This window comes from Neolamprologus brichardi, chromosome 7 (assembly GCF_056152115.1).
Source record: "Neolamprologus brichardi isolate AB-2024 chromosome 7, ASM5615211v1, whole genome shotgun sequence".
In the NCBI taxonomy this organism is placed as follows: domain Eukaryota; kingdom Metazoa; phylum Chordata; class Actinopteri; order Cichliformes; family Cichlidae; genus Neolamprologus; species Neolamprologus brichardi.
Window position 1 is genome coordinate 67,082,152 of NC_142110.1, and position 21,161 is coordinate 67,103,312.

The 21,161-nt window shown below is 41.1% G+C and overlaps 1 protein-coding gene across 2 annotated transcripts in view; it reads right to left on the bottom strand.

Annotated features, from left to right (window-relative positions):
• galnt18a (UDP-N-acetyl-alpha-D-galactosamine:polypeptide N-acetylgalactosaminyltransferase 18a) overlaps positions 1-21,161 on the bottom strand; it is a 232,302-nt gene that overhangs the window by 36,648 nt on the left and 174,493 nt on the right. For both annotated transcript variants that reach the window (XM_087844204.1, XM_087844203.1), the window contains exons 7-9: positions 20,860-21,045; positions 18,971-19,108; positions 2,512-2,607 (exon numbers count right to left, since the gene is read on the bottom strand). In XM_087844204.1, the coding sequence (XP_087700330.1) occupies positions 2,512-2,607; positions 18,971-19,108; positions 20,860-21,045 (420 nt within the window). The remainder of the gene's footprint in view (positions 1-2,511; positions 2,608-18,970; positions 19,109-20,859; positions 21,046-21,161) is intronic.

The window sequence follows — 21,161 nt, forward strand, 5'->3', positions numbered from 1 at the left end:
TAGGTCTACACCTGTGTGACCTATGACCTATATTTGACCTGTAGCATATATTTACCGTAATTGTCGGGCTATAAGCCGCTACTTTTTGCACAAGCTTTGAACCCTGCGGCTTTTAGTCAGGTGCGGCTTTTCTATGGATTGTCCATGATTTTTTGTGATATCGTAAGAGGATTTGTTTTGTTTGTTCCGCTGTTCTCAGGCACTACGTTGCCTGGCGGAAGGATCGGGGTTCAAGAGTGGTATGTTGGTCACATGTCCATCTGCCAGGCAACATAGTGCCGTACAAGTAGCGCGAAAAACAAACTTCAAAGTAGCGCTACGTGTTCAGCGGGAGGCGTGGATGATGAGCGGCGATAAACTTGCGAAAAGCAAGTTATGCTCAACTCCACCGGTGGATTCTGACAGCGTGGAAAAGTGTGAAAACATCCACGATCACCAACGGATTTCGAAGCGCTGGACTGCTGCATGATGGAGAGCAGGACACCGCCACGGCCCTTCAGAGGGTGTTCGACTCTGACACTGACAACGAGGATTTGTTTGGTTTTGAAAGTGACAACGAAGGAGAGAAGCTGAGAGTGGATGACGAAGCCATCCTGAGCCTGTTCGTATCCGACACTGGAGAAGAGGACTTTGGTGGTTTTAGTGGAAGAAGAGAAAGATGGTGGTGAATGACTGACTTTTCTTCTTGTTAAAGCCGTGTCACTGCACCTGAGCCTAAAAGGTAGGCCAATCTATTTTTCTGGTGTGCTGTAGGTTATTCTTATGTACTACATTTGTTACTCAGTTATGAAGCACAGTACATGTTTAGTACTTGTAATTACAGCTACTTGTACATATACCTAAAGAGTCATGCAAATATGTACCCATAACTTGTTTTTCAAAATATTAATAAAAGGGGTGTGTCTCCAAACAGCCATCTCTTTCCTGACAATTCCCTTTGTGCATATTCTCTTACATATGATAAGTCAACATTGAAACACCTGCGGCTTTTAGTCAGGTGCGGCTAATGTATGTACAAAACAGGATTTCCCCCTGATTTTAGCTCGTGCGGCTAATATTCAGGTGCGCTTTGTAGTCCGGGAAATACGGTAGATGCTTTTCTGAATACAATTAACAAGCTGCTTCTGTCCTGTTGGTAAATTACCCAAAGTTGAATATCATCTCATAGTTTCTTGCCAGATTTGATAAGCTGACTGTGCCCGTGTTTAGATCTCACACGCTGGGCTCTGACTGCACACACGTCCCCCACCTGAGGATTAACCAGGGCCAGCAGAAGAAATAAAGAATTATGGGCAGCACTTTATAATACAGCCCATGACTAAGAGGCAATTCAAGGTATTTTACAAGGTATGAGGGGGTGACCAGTCAGGTTTAACAGGAAAGAAAGAAATAATTATGCTGTAAGTCGATGTAGGTACTGCAAGTAATTACAAGTAATGCAGTTTCTATGGTAATTCTGCTGAAAAACAATGTTTCTCCATCTAACATTAGAGACGGGCTTTACTAAACTGTCAGCTCTGTGTGACTTCAGTTGTTCTCTTTCACAGTTACTGTTTAAACACTTTCTAAATGCGTGTTTCCTTTCCTGTAAGTTGGCTAATCCACTCTGCAATACGATCGACGCCCTAAAAAGCAACAGTGTGCTAACAGTGTCAGACGAGGGTGTGTTGTTTGTTTTACCAAGTAGTTAAACAGAACTTTTTATTATTTCTTTCCTGAAAAACCTGATTTTTTACCACCTTATTCTACTGTACCTACCTTTAAGTATTTGTAGGGAAATATAATTACTTAATTTGAAATAAAATATCATGAAATTCAATTTTCCATTTTCCATTTTTCCCATTACAGGGGAATTAAGCCCTTTATCACAGGTGTTACTAAATTATACTGCATTGTGAATCATACAAAGCTACTCGACCGACAACAACGCATCAGATTACTCTTGCAGCACTGAATCCACACAACAAACTGACCACCTTAAAGCTTTTGTTTTAGTTTTCTGCTACGCACCTTTGCTCTCATTAGCATTAGTGTTAAGTGACAGCAACACACACACAGGCTGCATGGACCCAACAATAGGCAACTGACAGCTGAACTCAATCGCAGCGCCAGAGAAACTTTACACAGCGATAACACGTCTGTCTGCTGCTTTCAGGGGTTTTTTCTGCCCCCAAAGAAACAAAGCAATCAGCAACATCAAAGCGTGCTTTAAAAAGCTGCGTAATGACAAAATGTTTCTGTTTAGACTCGGACAACGTGCTAACTGTGCCGTCTTTCTGTTATGATGTGGAAAAAGATAACACTCACTCATCCCTGCTACATAATGCAACTTTATGCAAGGGTTACTCTCTCCAAATCCCCCATTTAAACTAACAAAGACTGCAGAGGACTCTAATTATCTGCTACTGACAGCCTCCCTTGGGGGATTTCTCTGTGTGATCAGTATTTATCAGTGTCTCGTGGATTCGAAGCGGACGAGAGCAGAATGAAAACCTGAGCCGACTTACTCACCTGAGGCGTCATACCATGGCACAGGTACATGATGGGGACGTTGTCGGTGTCAGGTCCTTGGTCCAGACACAGGTCGTCTCTCAAGCTGTTCTTCAACTGAAAAACAGAGTGAAAACTGACATTATAGGCAGTGAAGCTCAGGAATACAAAAGGACAAGACTGCCGACTAAACCGATTTCATAGAGCAAACAGGACACACGAGGAGGGAATGACAACGTGAAGGGGAACAGAGGAAAACTAAGGACTAGGGATGCACCGATACCGATACTGGTATCGGGTATCGGGGCCGATACTGTAAAATGTGTGTGTACTCATACTCGTAAAAGTTAACCGATACCATGAACCGATACCAACTTATTTCATTAATCAGAGGGTGGCTTGTCATTTCTGTTGTAGTTTTTTAGATTGACCACTAGGGGGACATCCCGCGCTAAACAGGCACAGGGTTAGGCGAGTGAGACTGGCAGCTCCAGATAAAAAAGAGAAACTGGAGGCTGCTGTAGCTAGGCTAAACAAAATGTCAGCAGTGTGGAACAGCCAACTTTAACTCAGGTTTTGGAAAAGCGATGAAAAATGTCAAGAGAAAATCCACGGGCAGTTAAAATAACAGAGGCTCGACTCATTTTATCGCTCTGGATGACCAGCCAATGCCGGCCGTGGAAAATCAGGGAGATAATGGTGCCAAAACTTTCTGAAGAGGTAAATACAAGCAGTGTGCGCGATGTCAGTCCTCGGTTTAACGGCACAGTGGACTGATGATCCACGGGCAGATGAGGAGTTTATTCGTCAATGCCGAATACTTTCGTTATTTTGTTTGTTTGTTTACAATATGGACACTCTGCAATAATTTAAAAGTTTATTTTATTCTCAAACCTAATTTGTATTTATTTTATTCCAAACAGAAGTGTTTATTTATTATTCTGAAAGCTCGAGACAGTGCCAATAGTTCAGTGATATTTTGTTAAATTACAATAATTTAACAGAAGTGCTTATTTTTCACTTGAAATTTTTTTGTGGTCATTTTTATTAAGATTTTATTTTTTATCAGCAGAGAATAAAATAAAACCTGTCTTCCAATTCATTGTATTTGTGTGTGTGGTAGAAGTATCGGTTTTTGTACTCTGTATCGGCAAGTACTCAGATCCAAGTATCGGTATCGTATCGGTTTGAAAAAATTGGTATCGTTGCATCCCTACTAAGGACCTAAATACATAAGACGATGGGCGACAGGTGGAAAACACACCCGGAACAAATCCAACTAACGAAACAGGGAAGCAAAACTAAACATAACGCACATGAGATGAGGGACTGTCAAAATAAAACAGGAAGCGATAAGAACACTGAGACTCGGGCAAAGACACGTGAGTTTGACACTCGCACGGGGAATAACAGACATGGAAACACATGACACAGCGGGGAGACAAAACAAAGCAAGCAACAGCCAAACTAGAACACAAGAACCACACAGGACAGGGCCAAGAGAGGAGGACACACCGAGGAGAGACTGGAGACGAAAGAAACAAAGCTAAAGAAGAATTAAGAACTAGAAATGTAACAAAAATGTAACAAAATCAGACTGAAGATCAGAATCTTCCACAAGTCTAAACAAACACAGGACCCAGAGGACCAGGACATCTAAGGTCTGAAATTAAGAACAAAAAATTAACTGTTTTTGTAAAAGTCAAACGTTGTGCATTTAAGAATGAAACATTTTTATACGTTATTTTATGTTTTTTCCCTCTAATTTAAGAGAAATGCCCCGTCTGTGCTGATGAAACTGCTTTTGAGTCCACTGGTTTTGATCCTTTGATATTTTGGAGGAACAACTTATTAAAGAGCTGTAATTCCTTAACCCTTCCTTTTTAATGGGCTCTTAATCCCCTCAAATTACATCCGAGAGAGTGCGCTTTAAACCCACATTCATTATTTTACTGTCACTTGAAAGTGTTTTGGGAGTATGATAAAGAAACCAGCTAAGACAGCGATGATGTGGTCCTTTCTCCACAACCATGAAAATGAAGACGTTAAAGAAAGAAGACGCTCTGTTTAAACGACGTGTCTGGTTTTCCTTATGGATACGTCTTTGCATTCCTCTCATAAATGGAAGACGAGTGAAGCCGTCTCCTTCTCTATCTGGCTGTCTCTCTACATTATTAATTACTCCATTATGACAGAGTGGTGCACTACACAGCTTTAGCTGCGTGGCTAAAGTAAAGACAAATGGAACCACTGCGGGCTAATTACTGCTCGCCAGGAGAGTTATGCAAACACTTTACACTAACATTCACCTTTTTTGGCAGCTGCAGAGTCATATTTCAAAAAGAAAGAGCATCTTTGCACACACAGGTTATTTCCTCAGTTTGGCCACGTTCCACAAAAGATTATGAACTAATTGTTCAGAGTAGGCAAAAGAAAAACTAAAAAGAACTTCAGGTTGTCCTTGCTCCGTCTATTCTGCTTCATGGCTTGTTTTCTGATCTCAGCAATTATCACACTGAGTGCAGCGCTATTAATCCCTGACCCTCAGAGAGGGAGGACCCTCCAGCAGGCCAATATCGCTGTGCATCGAGCCCATGTTGTAGCCAATATCCGAGTCCACACTACACATGGAAGGGTTTTGGCCTAAAGTGAATAATTTACCCCGGTGTCTGTAGGATACTGTTACGTTAGATATACCTTGGGCAAGATACTCAAACCCCGAGTCCTCCGATACATCTGCAGCATGTGCACAGAAAAACAGCAGTGGTGTGCACATATGAGCCCTAGCATTTTATAAATACAGTGGCTTGCTGCTCAAAAGTCTTTGGTGTGGTCATTAAATCTAGAAGGGAACCATAGGTCAAAATGCAGAATAATAATCTGGACCATCTGTAATTGTTGATCAGTTAATCGTGTTAGTTTCTGCTGCATTTCCATTTCATGCCATCACTTCCTTATGTTACTCTCTCAAAGGGCAACTTAAGTATAGAGTTGAGGTTAGTAAACTTTGATGACTTAGTCAAATCTGATGCCAGCAGAGGAGATAACAGTGAACGGTTAACAGTTTGAATCCCAGTCAGCGTATTCATTTCACTCTGGTAATCAGTATTAACTAATATTAACTATTAGCCAGATGTCTGAAACTACAGTGTCGATATCATAGCGTGAAATCAAACTGTTTAATGCAGCCTTGGTAATATACAGCAGAGATTTTTGTACTTTGACCATGTTCGCTTGAACACTTTACAGATAATAACAATCTGTTATGCTGCTTCATGATTCATGAAGTGTCATGAATCTTTGTGCGATGACTGATGCGCTCACACATGCATTATTTCCTCTGTCTCTCTTCCACAGCATGTCTTTATCCTTATGTCACCCCAACCAATCACAGCAGATGGCCCCGCCCCTCCCTGAGCCTGGTTCTGCTGGAGGTTTCTTCCTGTTAAAAGGGAGTTTTTCCTTCCCACTGTCACCAAAGTGCTGCTCATAGGGGGTCATATGATTGTTGGATTTTTCTCTGTATGTATTATTGTAGGATCTACCTTACAATATAAAGCACCTTGAGGCGACTGTTGTTGTGATTTGGCGCTGTATAAATAAAAATCAATAGAATTGAATTAGTCATGGTTTAGATTCCATGTAATATCAACGGTCACAGACCCGTGGATAACACGAGAAGAATAAATGATTCATTTATATTAAAGTAAAGATTTAAAAAATTGAAAAACCATGAAAATATTCGTAATCTTTTTATACAGTCTATAGTTTTTCCTTTATTTAGGCTAAAATTGATGAAATTATAGAAAAAGTGGTCAATGAAGTTAAGTTTCTTAATTTTTATCAAAAGCGATGTGTATAGTTATTGTTTCTTAAAACATAAACTAATAACTCAGGTCTCTAAATTCTGTATGTTTTCTGAGATGTTTTGTAACGGCGGATATGTAAAGCTAGCTCATATTCACGTAATATAGCTTTTGAGCTTTTATTTTGGTAACTTCCTGTACGACCGGAAGTGTACAAAAAAGACGGAAGAAAACGGAAAACTAATGCTAACGGAGAAAAGGGAGAGAAAAACATGGTTAAATTGTACAAAAACGAATGGTTGTAGCTACCGTCGACAGGGGAACAAGGTTTGTAATGTACATGATTTAATTTGAGCAATCTGAAACGCATAATATGTATTATATAGTTTAATAGAAAACGGTTAGACCAGCGTAATGAGCGGTTAAAATGGTGTTACATAAATAACATGGTAATTGTTTTATTTGTTTGTCTAGCTCTTACATTGGTTCGTTGTCTGATACACGGCAAGGAATAATAAAGGTCATTCAACAACCATCAGTTCTGGCCTTCTCAGTTCGACTGGATGCTACATGTTTTTTTTTCTTTTTTGTGATAACATCTTCAGTTTGGGTGACGTTTATCTAAATTTTCCATTCCTGCATGCTCCACACAACAAACTGTTTATTATCTGAAGTAAAATATTCACCAGCAGAGCTCTGATAACAGCGATAACCGCAGTGTCGTGAGGACTGATGTGATACGAATGCACACATTGAGGAAACCTGGCTGTTAATAGCTGACACTGAACTGATGAGCTTCGGTAAAAGTTCATCTTTGTGAATCTCACAGGTTTTCTTTAACAGCAGGTAAACGGTGAGTGGAGCCATCTTTACTCTAAAAAGAGCTGAGTTGAAATGTCTCTTTATGTATTCAAGCTCCGGTATGAGTTTGGTCGGCTCCAGGTTTATTCATCATTAACGTTGGCAAAATACAAACATTACTTTTGAAAGTTGAATGAAAAGCTCGATGGGTCCACATTCACACCAAACCGAGTCTCAAAGGTGAAGTATTTGGAGTTTATGATGAATGACAGACAGTTTATTTTCTCCACTTGCAGCACAGCTGGCCTCAGCCAACCTGCAGAACCCGCCGCTCATCGGGATCACGGATCGCATCTCTGCCTCGGTTTACTTAATGCAACCCATCGCCGCTCTGCGCTCCTCTGCATCACGTCAGAGACAGTCCTGTGGAGGTTTCAGTTTGTTTTTGATCCTTTATTGAAGGCTGAGTGAAGCTTTCTGTTTCACAATATCTCACGCTGCTTTCGGACGTATCACAGCGCTGCAATAATTAGATTTTTTATCGATCCCCTGAGGATTTTTACTTTTGTCCCATTTCATAGAGGGTCAGAGGTCAGGCTCGATTACACAGCCAGTGGCCGCAATGGCACCAGATGATTCAGTGTTTTGCTCAGTGGAGGTAAGGAAGCAGGAGGATTTAATAGTTGTTGAGATACATCAGTCTGGACTCCACCAGCTGATAACTCTTCCATCAATCAGGCCGTGCTCTCGAGTCCAGGAGGCATCACATCAGGGGACATTTCACTCATGACTAGGGATGGGTACCGGTATCCGGTGCCATGATGGCACCGGTTCTGACATAAACGGTAGTAACCAGACCGAAAAGCAGCGCACATTTCGGTGCTTTTTTTTCCTGAGCTGTGATGACTTTAGATTCTAGCCAATCATTTTACGTTTCCGAGGATAGTAGGCGGGTCCAGGTACGTACGTTCTTTTAGAGCAGAGCTACAGATTAAAAATGCCCAAGGCGAAGCGGTCAAAAGTCTGGCTGTACTTCACAGCAAAAGATGCAAACTCAGCAGCTGCAACAAGTGCTTTAAGCTGATACTGTGATACTGTCAAAGGAGGTAACACCTCAAATCTGATGAAACACCTGGCGACGCATAGCGTTTTTTTAAAAGCCGGGAAATGCGCCGTATTTGATAGCTTGCTGCGAGACCTCACACCGAGCACATCTACTGCGGGTGTGGTGCCTGTTATCGACCCGGAGTTAGCAACATCCCCCAAAAACCCGAAGAGGAGAGTCCTGGCCCCTAGCCCTGCCAGTGTAGCAGAAATGATGAGGATGATGATGCAGCAGCAGCCGTTCTTCTCTGCGTGAGTAGCTTAATGTTGTTTGTGTGTAATTTACGTTGAGTAGGCTAACCACGTTATTACATTAATGCATGTAAGGTGAACTAGCAAACACCATCATAGCTACATGCGCTGTCTTCCTTTTTGATGGCAGATACTCCCTTCACCCTGGACAAAAAGGCTAAAATGACCAAAGAAAAAGTGGAAAACAGTTAAACATGAGAGGTTTTTGGACAAAGTTTGTGTTTTTTCCATTGATTAAGCACTGCTTCCAGCCAAGAGTGATACCATATATGCCCCATAGCTGCAGAAAAGGCTAACATTGTTATCTTTTTACAAAAAAACAGCTGAACATGAGAGGTTTTTGGACCAGTTTTGTGTTCTCCATTCTTTAAGCACCGGTTTAAGCACCGTTTAAGCACCGGCACCGTTTCAAAAGTACCGGTTTGGTACTGGTATCGGATAAAACCTAAACGATACCCATCCCTACTCATGAAGGCAATTTTTGATGCACTTGTATTCCCATGCTATGCCCCTTTGCACTCCATAACATCTAAAATTTTAGTTTAGTTGACGTTATTTTCAGAAGTTAAAGGTCTCTAACATACAATACAGTGTAGAAGTCAGAGAAAACCATTCTTTATATTTCATGAGGAAAATGGGAAATAGAAGCAGTGATTTAGTAAAACATGTCAACATGAATGGAAATTAAGTAAATAAGGCAACAAAGAGCTTAAAAGTCAAGCTTTGGTGTGATCACCTTTTTTCTTCAGCACAGTCTGAACTCACTGACGTGGCCTTTGCTTCATTTCTCTGAGTGGTCTTCAGGAAAAGTTCTCCAGGCTTCCTGAAGAACATTCAAAGCCCTTCTTTGGATGTTGGCTAACATTTCTCCTGCAAGATGTTCCCACACTGCTTCAATAACGTCGAGGTCCGATCCACGACTGATGCTGTTCCACTCTATGTTTTTATCTCCAGGCGTGCTCTTACTGCGCCTGCAGTGTGTTTGGGATCGTTGTCATGCATTGTTCTTCATAATTCCATTGATTTTACCACAGACGTGCGACACCACCGGCTGAAATGCAGCCCAGACCATAACAGATGCTCCACGGTGTTAAACAGACGGCTGTAACTCTTCTGTTGTGGCTCTCGTCTGACTTCTTCCAGATTCATTTCCAATTGAATTTCTCTCTGTTTCCCTTCTTTAAGCATGGCTTCTTGACAAAGCACTGCCTGTGCTGTGTTCAGCGCTTGCCTCGTGTGAGCTGTGTGTTCTTGTAGCTTTGACTTCATGCTAAATAAGAGATGAGTGTGTGAACAGATGGTTGTCACATCAGAACGCATGTCGCGCTCTCTCCGACTGCTATCTTCCGCAAGATATTGGTTTTTTGGCAAATACGAAACCTTCCTATCTACATCTCTCACATGTCACCGTGGCAACGCTTTCCTCTGACACGCTCGAAGCCAAGCCCCGCACGTGCTCAGTAGTGTCAACAAATAACTCCGTCCGGCCCACATTGAGATTGAAGTGTTTATCGAACAACAGCACAAGAGGTGATGCGGAGGCTGCTTTCAGAACTGGAGATTCAATTGCCGCCGCTAATGTCCTCCACCCACCCAGCCGCCCCTCCACCCACACATCTATCAACACATAACTCTTTTCTTCTTCTATTCAGCAACAGAATTGATGTTCCACAGAGACGGGATAAAACTGAAGTCCTTTTTAACTACAGGTGGGAAAACAAAAATGGTTTGCATCCAGCTTGCAGACAACAGATGATTCAAAGTTATTTGAAAATAAAATAAAAGAGAGAACTTACACCTGTAGCTCTCCCACGAGATGAGAACAAGCATGTCCCATATGCCTGAAAATAAGAGGCTTCAACCTGGTGGTTCCACAGAAAATCAGTGAGTGCCTCATCTGACCCCCTCCAAATCAGCTATTTGTTTATGCAGCAATTATAGTATTCATGTAGTAAAATTCATAGGTGCAAAAGGATATCACTTGAAATTTCCTGGCCTGAAAATCACATCCAGGCTCTTCCACAAACCTGGAACCAAATCAGTTTCACACCAGCATCGATGAAGCTGAACTAAATATATTTAAAGTGACTTTTTACATGCGGCTAAAGATAGTCTGTCCTGAACAGTGTCGTAATATTTGTTCACAGATTGAAGTTCTGTCACGGTTCTGTATTTTGAGTTTATTAGGTTTTGGTTTAATTTTGCATCATGGATTGTTTTCTTGTTCTCTTGTTGTGATGATGATGATGATTATTAGAGTTTCATGTTTCTGTTATCCATGTTTTAGGAATTGTGGTTTCATGTATAGTTCAGTTCCATGTGTCATTTTCTGTCTCTCTGTGTTGAGTCCGTGGCCATTTCTCAATTCTCAAGTACGCGAGTCCGTGCTCGCGATTTGTACAATTGGTACACCAGCGTACTTGATGATGTCACAGGTCCGGAGTTTTTACTGCCGTCCCCTCTTAATTTAACTGTGAGTAATATGTTATGAAGCTTAACTTTAATCACAGCCAAACCGGTTTACTCAGGAACAAATAAAACACTGAAATAAAGCAAACATTAACATTTAGAAGTGATCTAAGTGACTTATATATCATGTTTAACCTCAGTAGTGAAATCTCTATTAATAAAAATAGTGTACATGTACATACGTGTACATACCTTAATAAAAACAAGCAGGTGAGATGTTAGAATGCTTTTATTTTTATTTTAGTGGACACTCAATACAATAGACAGCTGCTGGGGTTTGTTTAACCTGAGTAGTGAAAAGACCGCGGGGGGGTTGAAAACGATGTGCCGGGAGTCGGCTGTTCTCGCCGGCTGTAATAATCCTCGACCTCGCTGTCTGCTATGGAGCTGGCGGGTCACAGACGTCTCTGAAAACGTCGGAGCTCATTTGGAAATATATGATATCTTGATAAATCGAGCAGATATTTGAAGTTTACACAGCTACATTCTCGCTGGAAAAGAACTTAAAAGTTTATTTTGTGACTCAGAAAGAGTAATATTTAAAAGTTTTTAGCCCCGCTCGTCCGCCATTGCTGCGTTTGAGTTTTGGACGAAATGCATTCTGGGATATTTAGCTGTACCAAGTCACCACCGATGCATGCTCGATAAAACGGGCGGAGCGAGAACACATCCGGGACTTTTTCGCGTTCTCGGCTTGATGCGTACTTCGAATTGGAACAGTACTTGGTCTCCGACTGATGACGTATCACGAACACAAGTACGCACAAGTACGCATATTGAGAAAGGCCCCGTGTCTCTGAGTTGTGATTCATGTTTCCTGTTTTATTGTGAAAGTCTTTGTCTTATGTTAGTGTGTGCAGCTTTGTTCCCCGTCTCATTAGCCCTGATCTCTCCCAGCTGTGTCCTGTTGCCGATTCCCTCGTTACTACCCTGTGTATATAAGCCCTGTGTTTTCCCGTGCTCGGTGTCGCGTCGTACCATCAGATCCTGCCTGTGTGCTCCTGCTTGGTTTCATGGTTTGGTTTCTGTTTTTGTTTCATGCCAGCAACAAAAGCTGTGGTTTTCAGTTACATCTCGTCTCGGAGTCCTGCATTTGGATCCACGTTTCCACCTGCCCGCACACAGAGCCCTGACAAGTTCAGTCATGCACTCTGCAAACCCGAGTCCACTGGCTTTCTGGAGGGATCCAAAATGAATACGGATCACGGATTCAGACCAGATCCAGTTCAGCTCCGGTCGTTTCCCAGCTCATCCCGTCCGAATCATAATGGCTTCATTTCCCTGACGTGATTTGTTCCTTTGTTTAAAAAGGCTCCTTTGCTCTAAGCTATACTAATTTATGCAATATATATAAAAAGTGAAGCAGTTCTTATAATGTTATAATAATATATAATATATATATAATATATATATATTATTATTATTATATATTATAATATTATATATTATTATTATATTATATTATATATATATTATAATAGTATATATATATTATTATATTATATATATATATATATAATATTATATATTATTATTATTATTATTGTTATATATTTTACATATATATTATTATATTATATATAATATATATATAATATATAATAATAATAATATTATATATATTATATATATTATATATATTATATATATTATTATTATTATTATATATTTTTATATATATTATAATATTATATATATATTATTATATATAATATATAATAATAATGTGCTTCTTTTTAATGATAAAACTTTAGATGAAAAAAAAAACCTGGAAAGTTTACCTGTTTTGTTTGTTTTTTTTTCAGGAATCTGAAGCTATGACTGAACTGGAGAACATTAGATCAGAGGTTTTATCCAGTAATAGCAAAAAAAGTGAGGTTGTTACATTTCATCAGTAGATTAATCTTTTACTAAAAAATATTGAAACATAGAAATGATCATTAACTATAGAAAAAACTGTTTTTATTTATCAAACACTGTCTTGAGGATAATAACGTCACAGACCGTTTCTCCTGCCGGGTCACAGCTGAGTAATTCGATTAAAAATCAAGAAGAAAAATAAGATTCCAGCTTCATTTAATCAAAATTACATTTGGATAAATGATGACAGCAAATGTTCTAACAAATTATATATTTAGTATCAAAGTTTTATTCTGTCTGCCATGACAACCTTTTTAAACTTCCTGTTTTTTAATATAAACATGGCGGTCAGCACTGACACGTGTTCATGTTCAGGGTGAACATTCCCAGAGCTGATTGGAGCAACTCTGATCAGCTGTTCTGGCGGCTCTGAGTTGATTTTAAACTCAAAGATTGTTTTACCTGCTTCCGCGAATAGGGCTGAAGACCAAACCTCATTTCAGTTTACGAGTTATTATTTTTATTTCAGAGTAACAGAAGCATGCACTGGTACTGTGGACATTTTATCTGATTTCCTATCATTCAAAAAAACTCAAGAAAGTGAATTTTGGGCAAAGCTTAAATAATCATATCACCTGGTGGGATACGGTCAAAATAACCTGGAGGTTATGTGGGTTACTTTGTACCCACATTTTGTTACCAGGTTCATCATCTAGCTCTATCTTCTTTTTTTTTAACCCTTACAAGTGTCATGTTTCCATCTCATGTCTGAGAATCTGTTCCTAAACGGGCTGTCTTGCTCTTTGTTCTACACGACACCAATCAGGTATAACACTGTGGCCACTGACAGGTGAAGTGAATACCACTGATTATCTCTTCAGCACAGGACCTGTTAGTGGGTGGGATATGTATATTAAGGAGCAAGTGAACATTCTGTCCTCAAAGTTGTTTTTATGGAGGAAAAATGGACGAACATGAGGATCTGAGGAGGTTTGAAAAAGGGACAAATCTCTAAAACTGCAGATTTGTGGGGCGTTCCCGTCTGCAGGGGTCATGAAAAGCGGTTCAAGGAAGGAACAGGGGTGAACCAGCGACACGGTCATGGGTGGCAAAGGCTCTGAGCAAAAGATGATAAATAGTGTGGCTGTTTGTAAGAATATTCTTGCAGACTTGAGGAGGAGGAAAACTCCTTTACTTTGGGATCTTTTAAAGATATGATTAATGTGAAAAAGTTAAGGTAGGTTTTTGGGGAGGTTAATTGAAATTTTATTCTCATGTACTTGTTGTAAACTATCATGTGTATTGCCATATATTTTGATGCAATTTTTTTTATCTGTTGTTTTGTTATGAATTGCCATGAATTTTGGAAATACGGTTTGAGGAGCACAAAAACGAGTTTGAGGTGTTTCACCAGATCTCAGTCCAAACAAGTCCATCCACGGAGGACTATTTACTAAACCTGCGCAAATTTGCGTAACTTCCCTCAACCCAACACCTACTAGAATTACTGGCTTTTTTATTTTCTGGTGCAAGTCCCGAGGTGTTAATCTCCCCTGCTGATATTTTCACAGGTCGTCAGCTCGTTTCTCCTCCAGCTTTTGTTGTGCAAACCACCCATTATCCTTGAGGCCTGGTACATTTGCATTTGCTCACTCAGAGTTGCTCAGATCCAAGTCAGGCCAAACCTCTGTGTTACAACTTTCAGAAATGCCTGCTGCATCTATACAAAATATCCCACACATTGACTGACCTGCAAATATGAAGGACACACATTCACACCTTCCTTGACTCTCAGCACAGATCTTCCATTAGTCAAAGGAGCTTGCAAAGAAAAGCGTCTGGACTTCTTTGAGTTGCTTGAAGACGTTTCACCTTCATCCGAGAAGCTTCTTCAGTTCTAAGGTCAAATGGTGGAGAGTCCCAGATTTAGTTTCCCCCCAAAGAGGGACAAAAGGACCCCCTGATGATCCTCTAATCGCCTGAGCCAAGGTGTGAAACTGGGTGTGGGTCCCAATCAGCCAGAGTTTCGGGTGAGCTCATTGTGAAACCTGGCCCCACCTTATCATGTGATTTCCTGAGGTCAGATGGCCCAGGATGTGAGTGGGTGTTAAGGCGTCTGGGGAGGGAACTCAAAACTGGATTATAGATGGCAGAGAGTTGGTGTCGTAAACCATCGCCTCTGTTCAAAGATGGTCGCTCACAGTAAATCTGGGACTCCCCACCATTTGACCTTAGAACTGAAGAAGCTTCTCGGATGAGAGGTGAAACGTCTTCAAGTAACTCAAAGAAGTCCAGACGCTTTTCTTTCCAAGCTCCTTAGACTATGATGACCTGGATGACTGAGAACCTTCACAGACAGATCTTCCATTGTTCCATTGTCACTGTGTATGTGAGGAAGTGGCATTGCTTGACTACAGCACAGTGCTGTGCATAAAAGCAGACCGACCCAGGCGGGATAATCATTTCTTGTTCGCATTTCTGAGAACGCACATCAGGATGGCGTCCGTATCACTGCCACGCAGGAAGAACCTCTCCGCGCAACAGGCTTTGGCCTTGCTTCAGGAAATGGACGAAGCAGGATCTGATGGAGGAGAGGTTTCATTTGTCCAGCAGGCCACTGATACCTCCTCAGAAGAAACTGGAAAGGAGAACAAGAACCCAACATGCCTCCACGGAAGAGGCACCGTGGAAGCCCAGCCAAAGCCACACAGCAAAAGACGGCACTGTGTGGGTTGAAGAGGACATTGGAATGCCAAGTGCAGAAGCAAATCGCTCGTGCTTCACTGCACAAGCTGGACCTGCTAAGGTCTGCTAAGGTTTGTCACTGCCATAGTAGATATGATATTTATATAAACCCATTTAGAGTGAGGTTCATGTAAATTTACCATTCTGTATTTGTTTATCTTCCGACAGCGTAAGATTACAAGTGTGCTCCAAAGCTTCCTTTGCCTGTTAGACCTGGGAATGCTGCAGACCATCAGGGAGTGCACGGTCCATCAAGCCCGCAGAACAGAGCAGGACTGGAATTTGTCAATAGAGATTGAAAATGTGACGTTATTCAGGGGGTAAAACCGCAAAGGATTCTGGGAACTCGTGGCAAGAGGTACTAGCGCACACAGGCTTTCAATTGAAATCAGTTACACAGCGATAAAAAGAAACACAAAAAATGGCAAGAAGCTGTTGTATTATTAACTGCCGGTCGCATGACAGCCACGGGAAGCTGAGGGGTAAGGAGATCGGTTGTTATCGGATTACGTCGTTGAAGAGAAATTGTTCGAGCCATGTTTCCGAAGTAACAAAGAGCCAACGGATGGCCTGGATTGCAGCCATTCAAAGACCAAATATAACGTCCCAGAACACTCCAGCTCCACTTCACTTCACTTCACTTCACTTCAGCTTTAGTCTGCTCCAACATTTCCACAAAGGTCAGTCTTCTCTTGTAGTTAATACGTCATTTTTCTTAACATAATTGGTGATATAGGTTACAAGCAAGTCTGGCGCTGAACAGAAATTGTCGTGCTATGCTCCTTTGTTTATTGTGCATAAATAGTGAATTGTCCTGACACAATATTGCGCTTCGCTTCTGTTATTACCATGGTACATTGACAAAAACATATACTTTTATTCACAGAGTAAAACTGTTTTTTTGTATCACTAATTGCCCAGTACGATTACAGCATACAATATTATTGTCACTGCTACATTTCTGTAATGAACCAGAAATTATTTCCACTACTAATTAATTACCGTTGAGCTCAAAGGTCCTATTAATAAACGGTTAACGAATGTGTATTCATGAAGACGATTTGTGAGACTGGTAAACTGATGATACGTACGATGGTCTTTCGTTCTACACGGTGCATTTCATGGTCCTGTACCCATCCGTCAGTAAACTGTACCGGTTGTTGCAGTGACCTGAAGTTACTAAACTTCATGAGTGTATGCACTCACTCCAAGAACCGTATAGTTATAAATATGAGCGTGGTGAAAGTTGGGCAGCACGCTAACGTATTTTGTCCCTCTGTGTGCTCGTAAAGGTATAAACCTTTCACTGCTTTGATTTTTTCCTCGTATCTTTTCTTTGACTTTTCATCAAGTCTGTCTTTGTACGGTCCGGCATTGTTCTCCTTCGTTTTGTACATACCTTTTTGGGGGGCAAAGAAAAAGCGGTGCTGCAAATGCTTGCGTTTGATGCGGTACTTGGATTGTTTTGCCACGAGTTCCCGGCGTGCAATGCGCGAAAGTCACGTGGTCTGTCAATCTCTATTGTTGAACTGATGGCATTCATTTCAATTCTGTTTGTAAGAGCAATCATGTGTCCCATTGGTGCCATTCTAGATTGCTGGTCAGAAAGATTTCTGATTTCTGACCAGGGCAGAACAGTTGAAAACAGACACATTTGCGGCGATCTCCGACATCTGGACATGCTTCAACAAGAACTGTGCCAAATGCAGGGATGATGGACACTGGGTCTGAAATGCTGTAAAGTTTGTAACACTTTGAAAAAAAAAACCAGACTTGTGTACCCCTATATATTGTGAATGTGAGTCTTTTGTATTGATACAGCAGGAATTTCTGGTTGTAACACAGAGGTTTGGCATGCCTTGGATCTGAGTAAACAAATGCCAATGTTGCAGACACACACACACACACACACACACACAGCAAATCTGCATTTATTAGTCCCAAAAGTGGAAAATCTGCATTGTCATTGCAGAAAAGTGTACAAAAAACTGTACAAAAAGTACAGCATAGAAAGTGAACTATACAAACAATCTGGAAACATAAATATGGACACGTGTATTGAAAAAAAAAAGTATATATATATATATATATATATATATACACTTTGTTGTTGAGTCTGACAATGATTGGAAGGAAAGACCTTCTCCTGGTTCTCTCCTGTCTCCTGAATCCCTCCTGGTTGGGGGAGGGTATGTTTGCACAACAAAAGCAGGAGAACAATGGAGCTGAAGGCCTCTCAGCAGGGTGCTAGGAGGTGTTAGGTCCAGGAGAATTTATGCAAATTTGCGCAGTGATAGTAAATCTAATAGTCGGGACTTGCACCAGGAAAAAAAAGGCTCAGTAATTCTAGTGTTAAAGGATCTGCTGCTAACATCTTGGTGCCAGATACCACAGCACACCTTCAGGGGTCTAGTGAAGTCCATGCCTCGGTACACTTAAGTTACAATATGGCAAAAGTTTTGGTTTTTTCATCAATGCAGAAACTGGATGTCTACCCAAGCTACAATCCAGTTATACGTTTTAAAGATTTTATGGGTTAAAGGGTGACTGAGATCTCAATTAAAATGGCATTAAATGGTTAGTAAGTGGAATTGGTCCCAAATTAGTCATTTTCTTCCTCTATCAGCAGGAGCAGTCAGAGCAGAGGGATAATTCTGCTCCGCTTTCAACAGATTACTGTCATTTTTCAATTATGCAAAATCCTCCCACGGCCGTTAGCTGATGAGAGTTATAGTCACACAGAAGTTAAGTGGTAGAAAAAAAGTTCACCTTCTCCATACCCGCTGCTGTAATTTAAAGTGAGCGTGCAATTGCACTGAGGGTTAACAGAAAAGTTGGGTTTTTGCAGCTGGGAAGTTACAGGAAGTCATGAAGAGGTGTTTATGATACGACGATAACAGGGTGGGTATTATTTCTATTTTAGGTTATTTCTAAAAATCATCGACATGAAGAATCTGAACGAAACTCAAAATAAGAGGCGCACACTCGCAGGAGCCCAAGACCTAACTGTGAAAGTCCATTTGTGACCATTTCCAGATGAATCGCTTTGGGTAGAGGGTATGTTTTGTCACCACAGGGAATCAAAATAATTTAGCAGAGGCACTGATATGCAGAACACATGGTGAGAACCCCCATCACTTCTAGCAACTCAAATGCAGACTTTAATCACTGTAATATCTTTATTTTACACCAAAACATGAAAAGAAGAATCAATCGTATTGGATGCGAATCCAAAATCCAAAACTGGGCTGTGTGGGGTTCAACAGGCTGCCAGTCGACTGCAGGGCCAACTGTTTCACAAAGACTACAAATACCCAGGAACACATAACGTTCTGATTTGGGAATTATTCAGAAACCAGTGGGAACTCATTAATGAACAAACCCTTAATTCTGGATGTCAACATAGGCAAAGACGGAAATGCAGGTCGATCACAGGAACTCACCACGCCATAAGCAACTGTGTCGCTGTAGGATCGGAGCTCAGGGTAGATGTTGGAGAGGAACCAGCTGAACGGTCGACACCGGAGTCTTGACCGCAGGGCCTTCCTCTTAGAAATGTCCCCGATGTCTATTCCCGAGTTCTAGGCAAGGAAGTAAACACACACAGATCCAAGTTTTACATGCTGAGCATTTTACTGCCACCCAATGGCCTCGAGCAACACGACAAATACAAAAAGAACTTCAATTTTCTTACATTCGATGTAGCAACAGATAAAAACACGTGCAGAATTCAGGCGTCTGCGTCCTTTGAGCACTACTACATCCTTGGAATGGCAATGAAAGAGTCGGAAATGATAACTGAGCAGAAGAACAGCAAGGAATGTTTAAAAAGGAGCCTCACAGAGTCCGATACTCAGTGAGGAACAGCTGAAATTAAACAGAGACGTTAAAGCAGAATCTACATAAAAAGTATGTGAAATGTCCCCGAAAGATTGTTTTCCTGCCAAGAGGAAATTTACCCTACAGACATAAATTGTTCTTGGTCCTACAAATTTGAGCATCTACTGACCAATCTGCATTGAATCGCTGTAAATCTTGTCTGCAACACTGTGCTCATAGAAAAACAATATCAGAGAAGAGTTATTGCCGGGCTCGAGCAAACTGGAAGACAAGAGTGATCTACAGGCTTATGAATAATGAAACTAGCTATGAACTCAAGGACTACTTTGGGTGAGTTAGGTATTCGCATTAGACCTGAACACACGTGGTTGAAACATGGATACTGTAAGGCTGAACTAGTGTGAACTTTTTGGGATTATCAGGGTTTGGTTAGGTTTTGATAAGTCAGCTAAACCTGGTTAAGATCTTTGTTATACAGTATTCAAATGACTTGTCATCTGAAAATGTAAACAAACAGGAAGTAACAAAAATGGTAGTACCTCTAATGACCACTTGAGGGTGGGTCCAAAAGCAAATCGATCTCAATGCTAAAATGCGCAACGTTATGACATTAAAAGGTTTGATGGAGCTTGACACAGAATAAATAACCAAGCTCTCTAGTGTTATCTGCTAAGTTAACGCTCAATTGTTTTATCTAACTTTCATCACACATACAACTAACATGCTAAGAATTGTCCAAAATCCACAGCAAAAATGTAGCTTTTATATACAGTATATGCACAACAACCAGTGTTGGGGAGTAACGGAATACATGTACCGCCGTTACGTATTTAAAATACAAAATATGAGTAACTGTATTCCGTTACAGTTACCGTTTAAAAAGGTGGTATTTAGAATACAGTTACTTTGTTGAAATAAATGGATTACACGGCGGTACTTCCCTGTTTCATATTGTGGCGGGTCAGGACTGTTTGGGTTTTGTTTGACAGCTACGTTCTGTTGTTCCAGGCGGCAGCGTTACGGTTGCCATGGTTACAGGGTGACGCTCTCTCTCTGCGTGTTTCCTGGGTGAGAGAGGCCTTTTTGTTGTTGTTGTGCTAAGCTAATAGGCAGAATGCTACAGGTATAGCTCTAAAGAATGTAGCATCATAGGCAGTGTAGTCCGTAAGTAATCCAAAGTATTCAGAATACGTTACTCTCATTGAGTAACGTAACGGAATACGTTACAGAATACATTTCGGGGCATGTAATCTGTAATCTGTAATGGAATACATGTTAAAAGTAACCTTCCCAACACTGACAACAACAATCCTTCAGAGATGCATTTGCTTCTTATTTATGTGCCAATGACTTTCTAGTGGATCTCCATGGTGGCATTCACGGCTGCTAGAAGATATGTAACACAACCCCTGAACACAAATAAACATGTCCACAATAACACCCCCGCACACAGAGAGAAGAAGCACCACACACACACAGTGAGTGTGTTTACCTGCAGTGGAACGTTCCAGGCCATGTAGACGTGACTCTTGTACTGGTCCATCCAGACCTCAGCCACCCTCAGAGCGTTGCGGCGGACGTGAGCCGTCAGGTTCTCCGTGTAGGGTTTGTGGGCACGCTCGATGTGGGCGATCCGAGAGCAGGGCAGGACCTCTACACTGCCACCGCACTGCCACACCTTTGTTACACACACACACACACATAAATGTAAATTCCGACACGTGAGGACTGTGGGGACTCCCAAAAAAGGTAGAGATATTTTCAGCACCTGCCAGGTTACTGCCAGTTAAACCT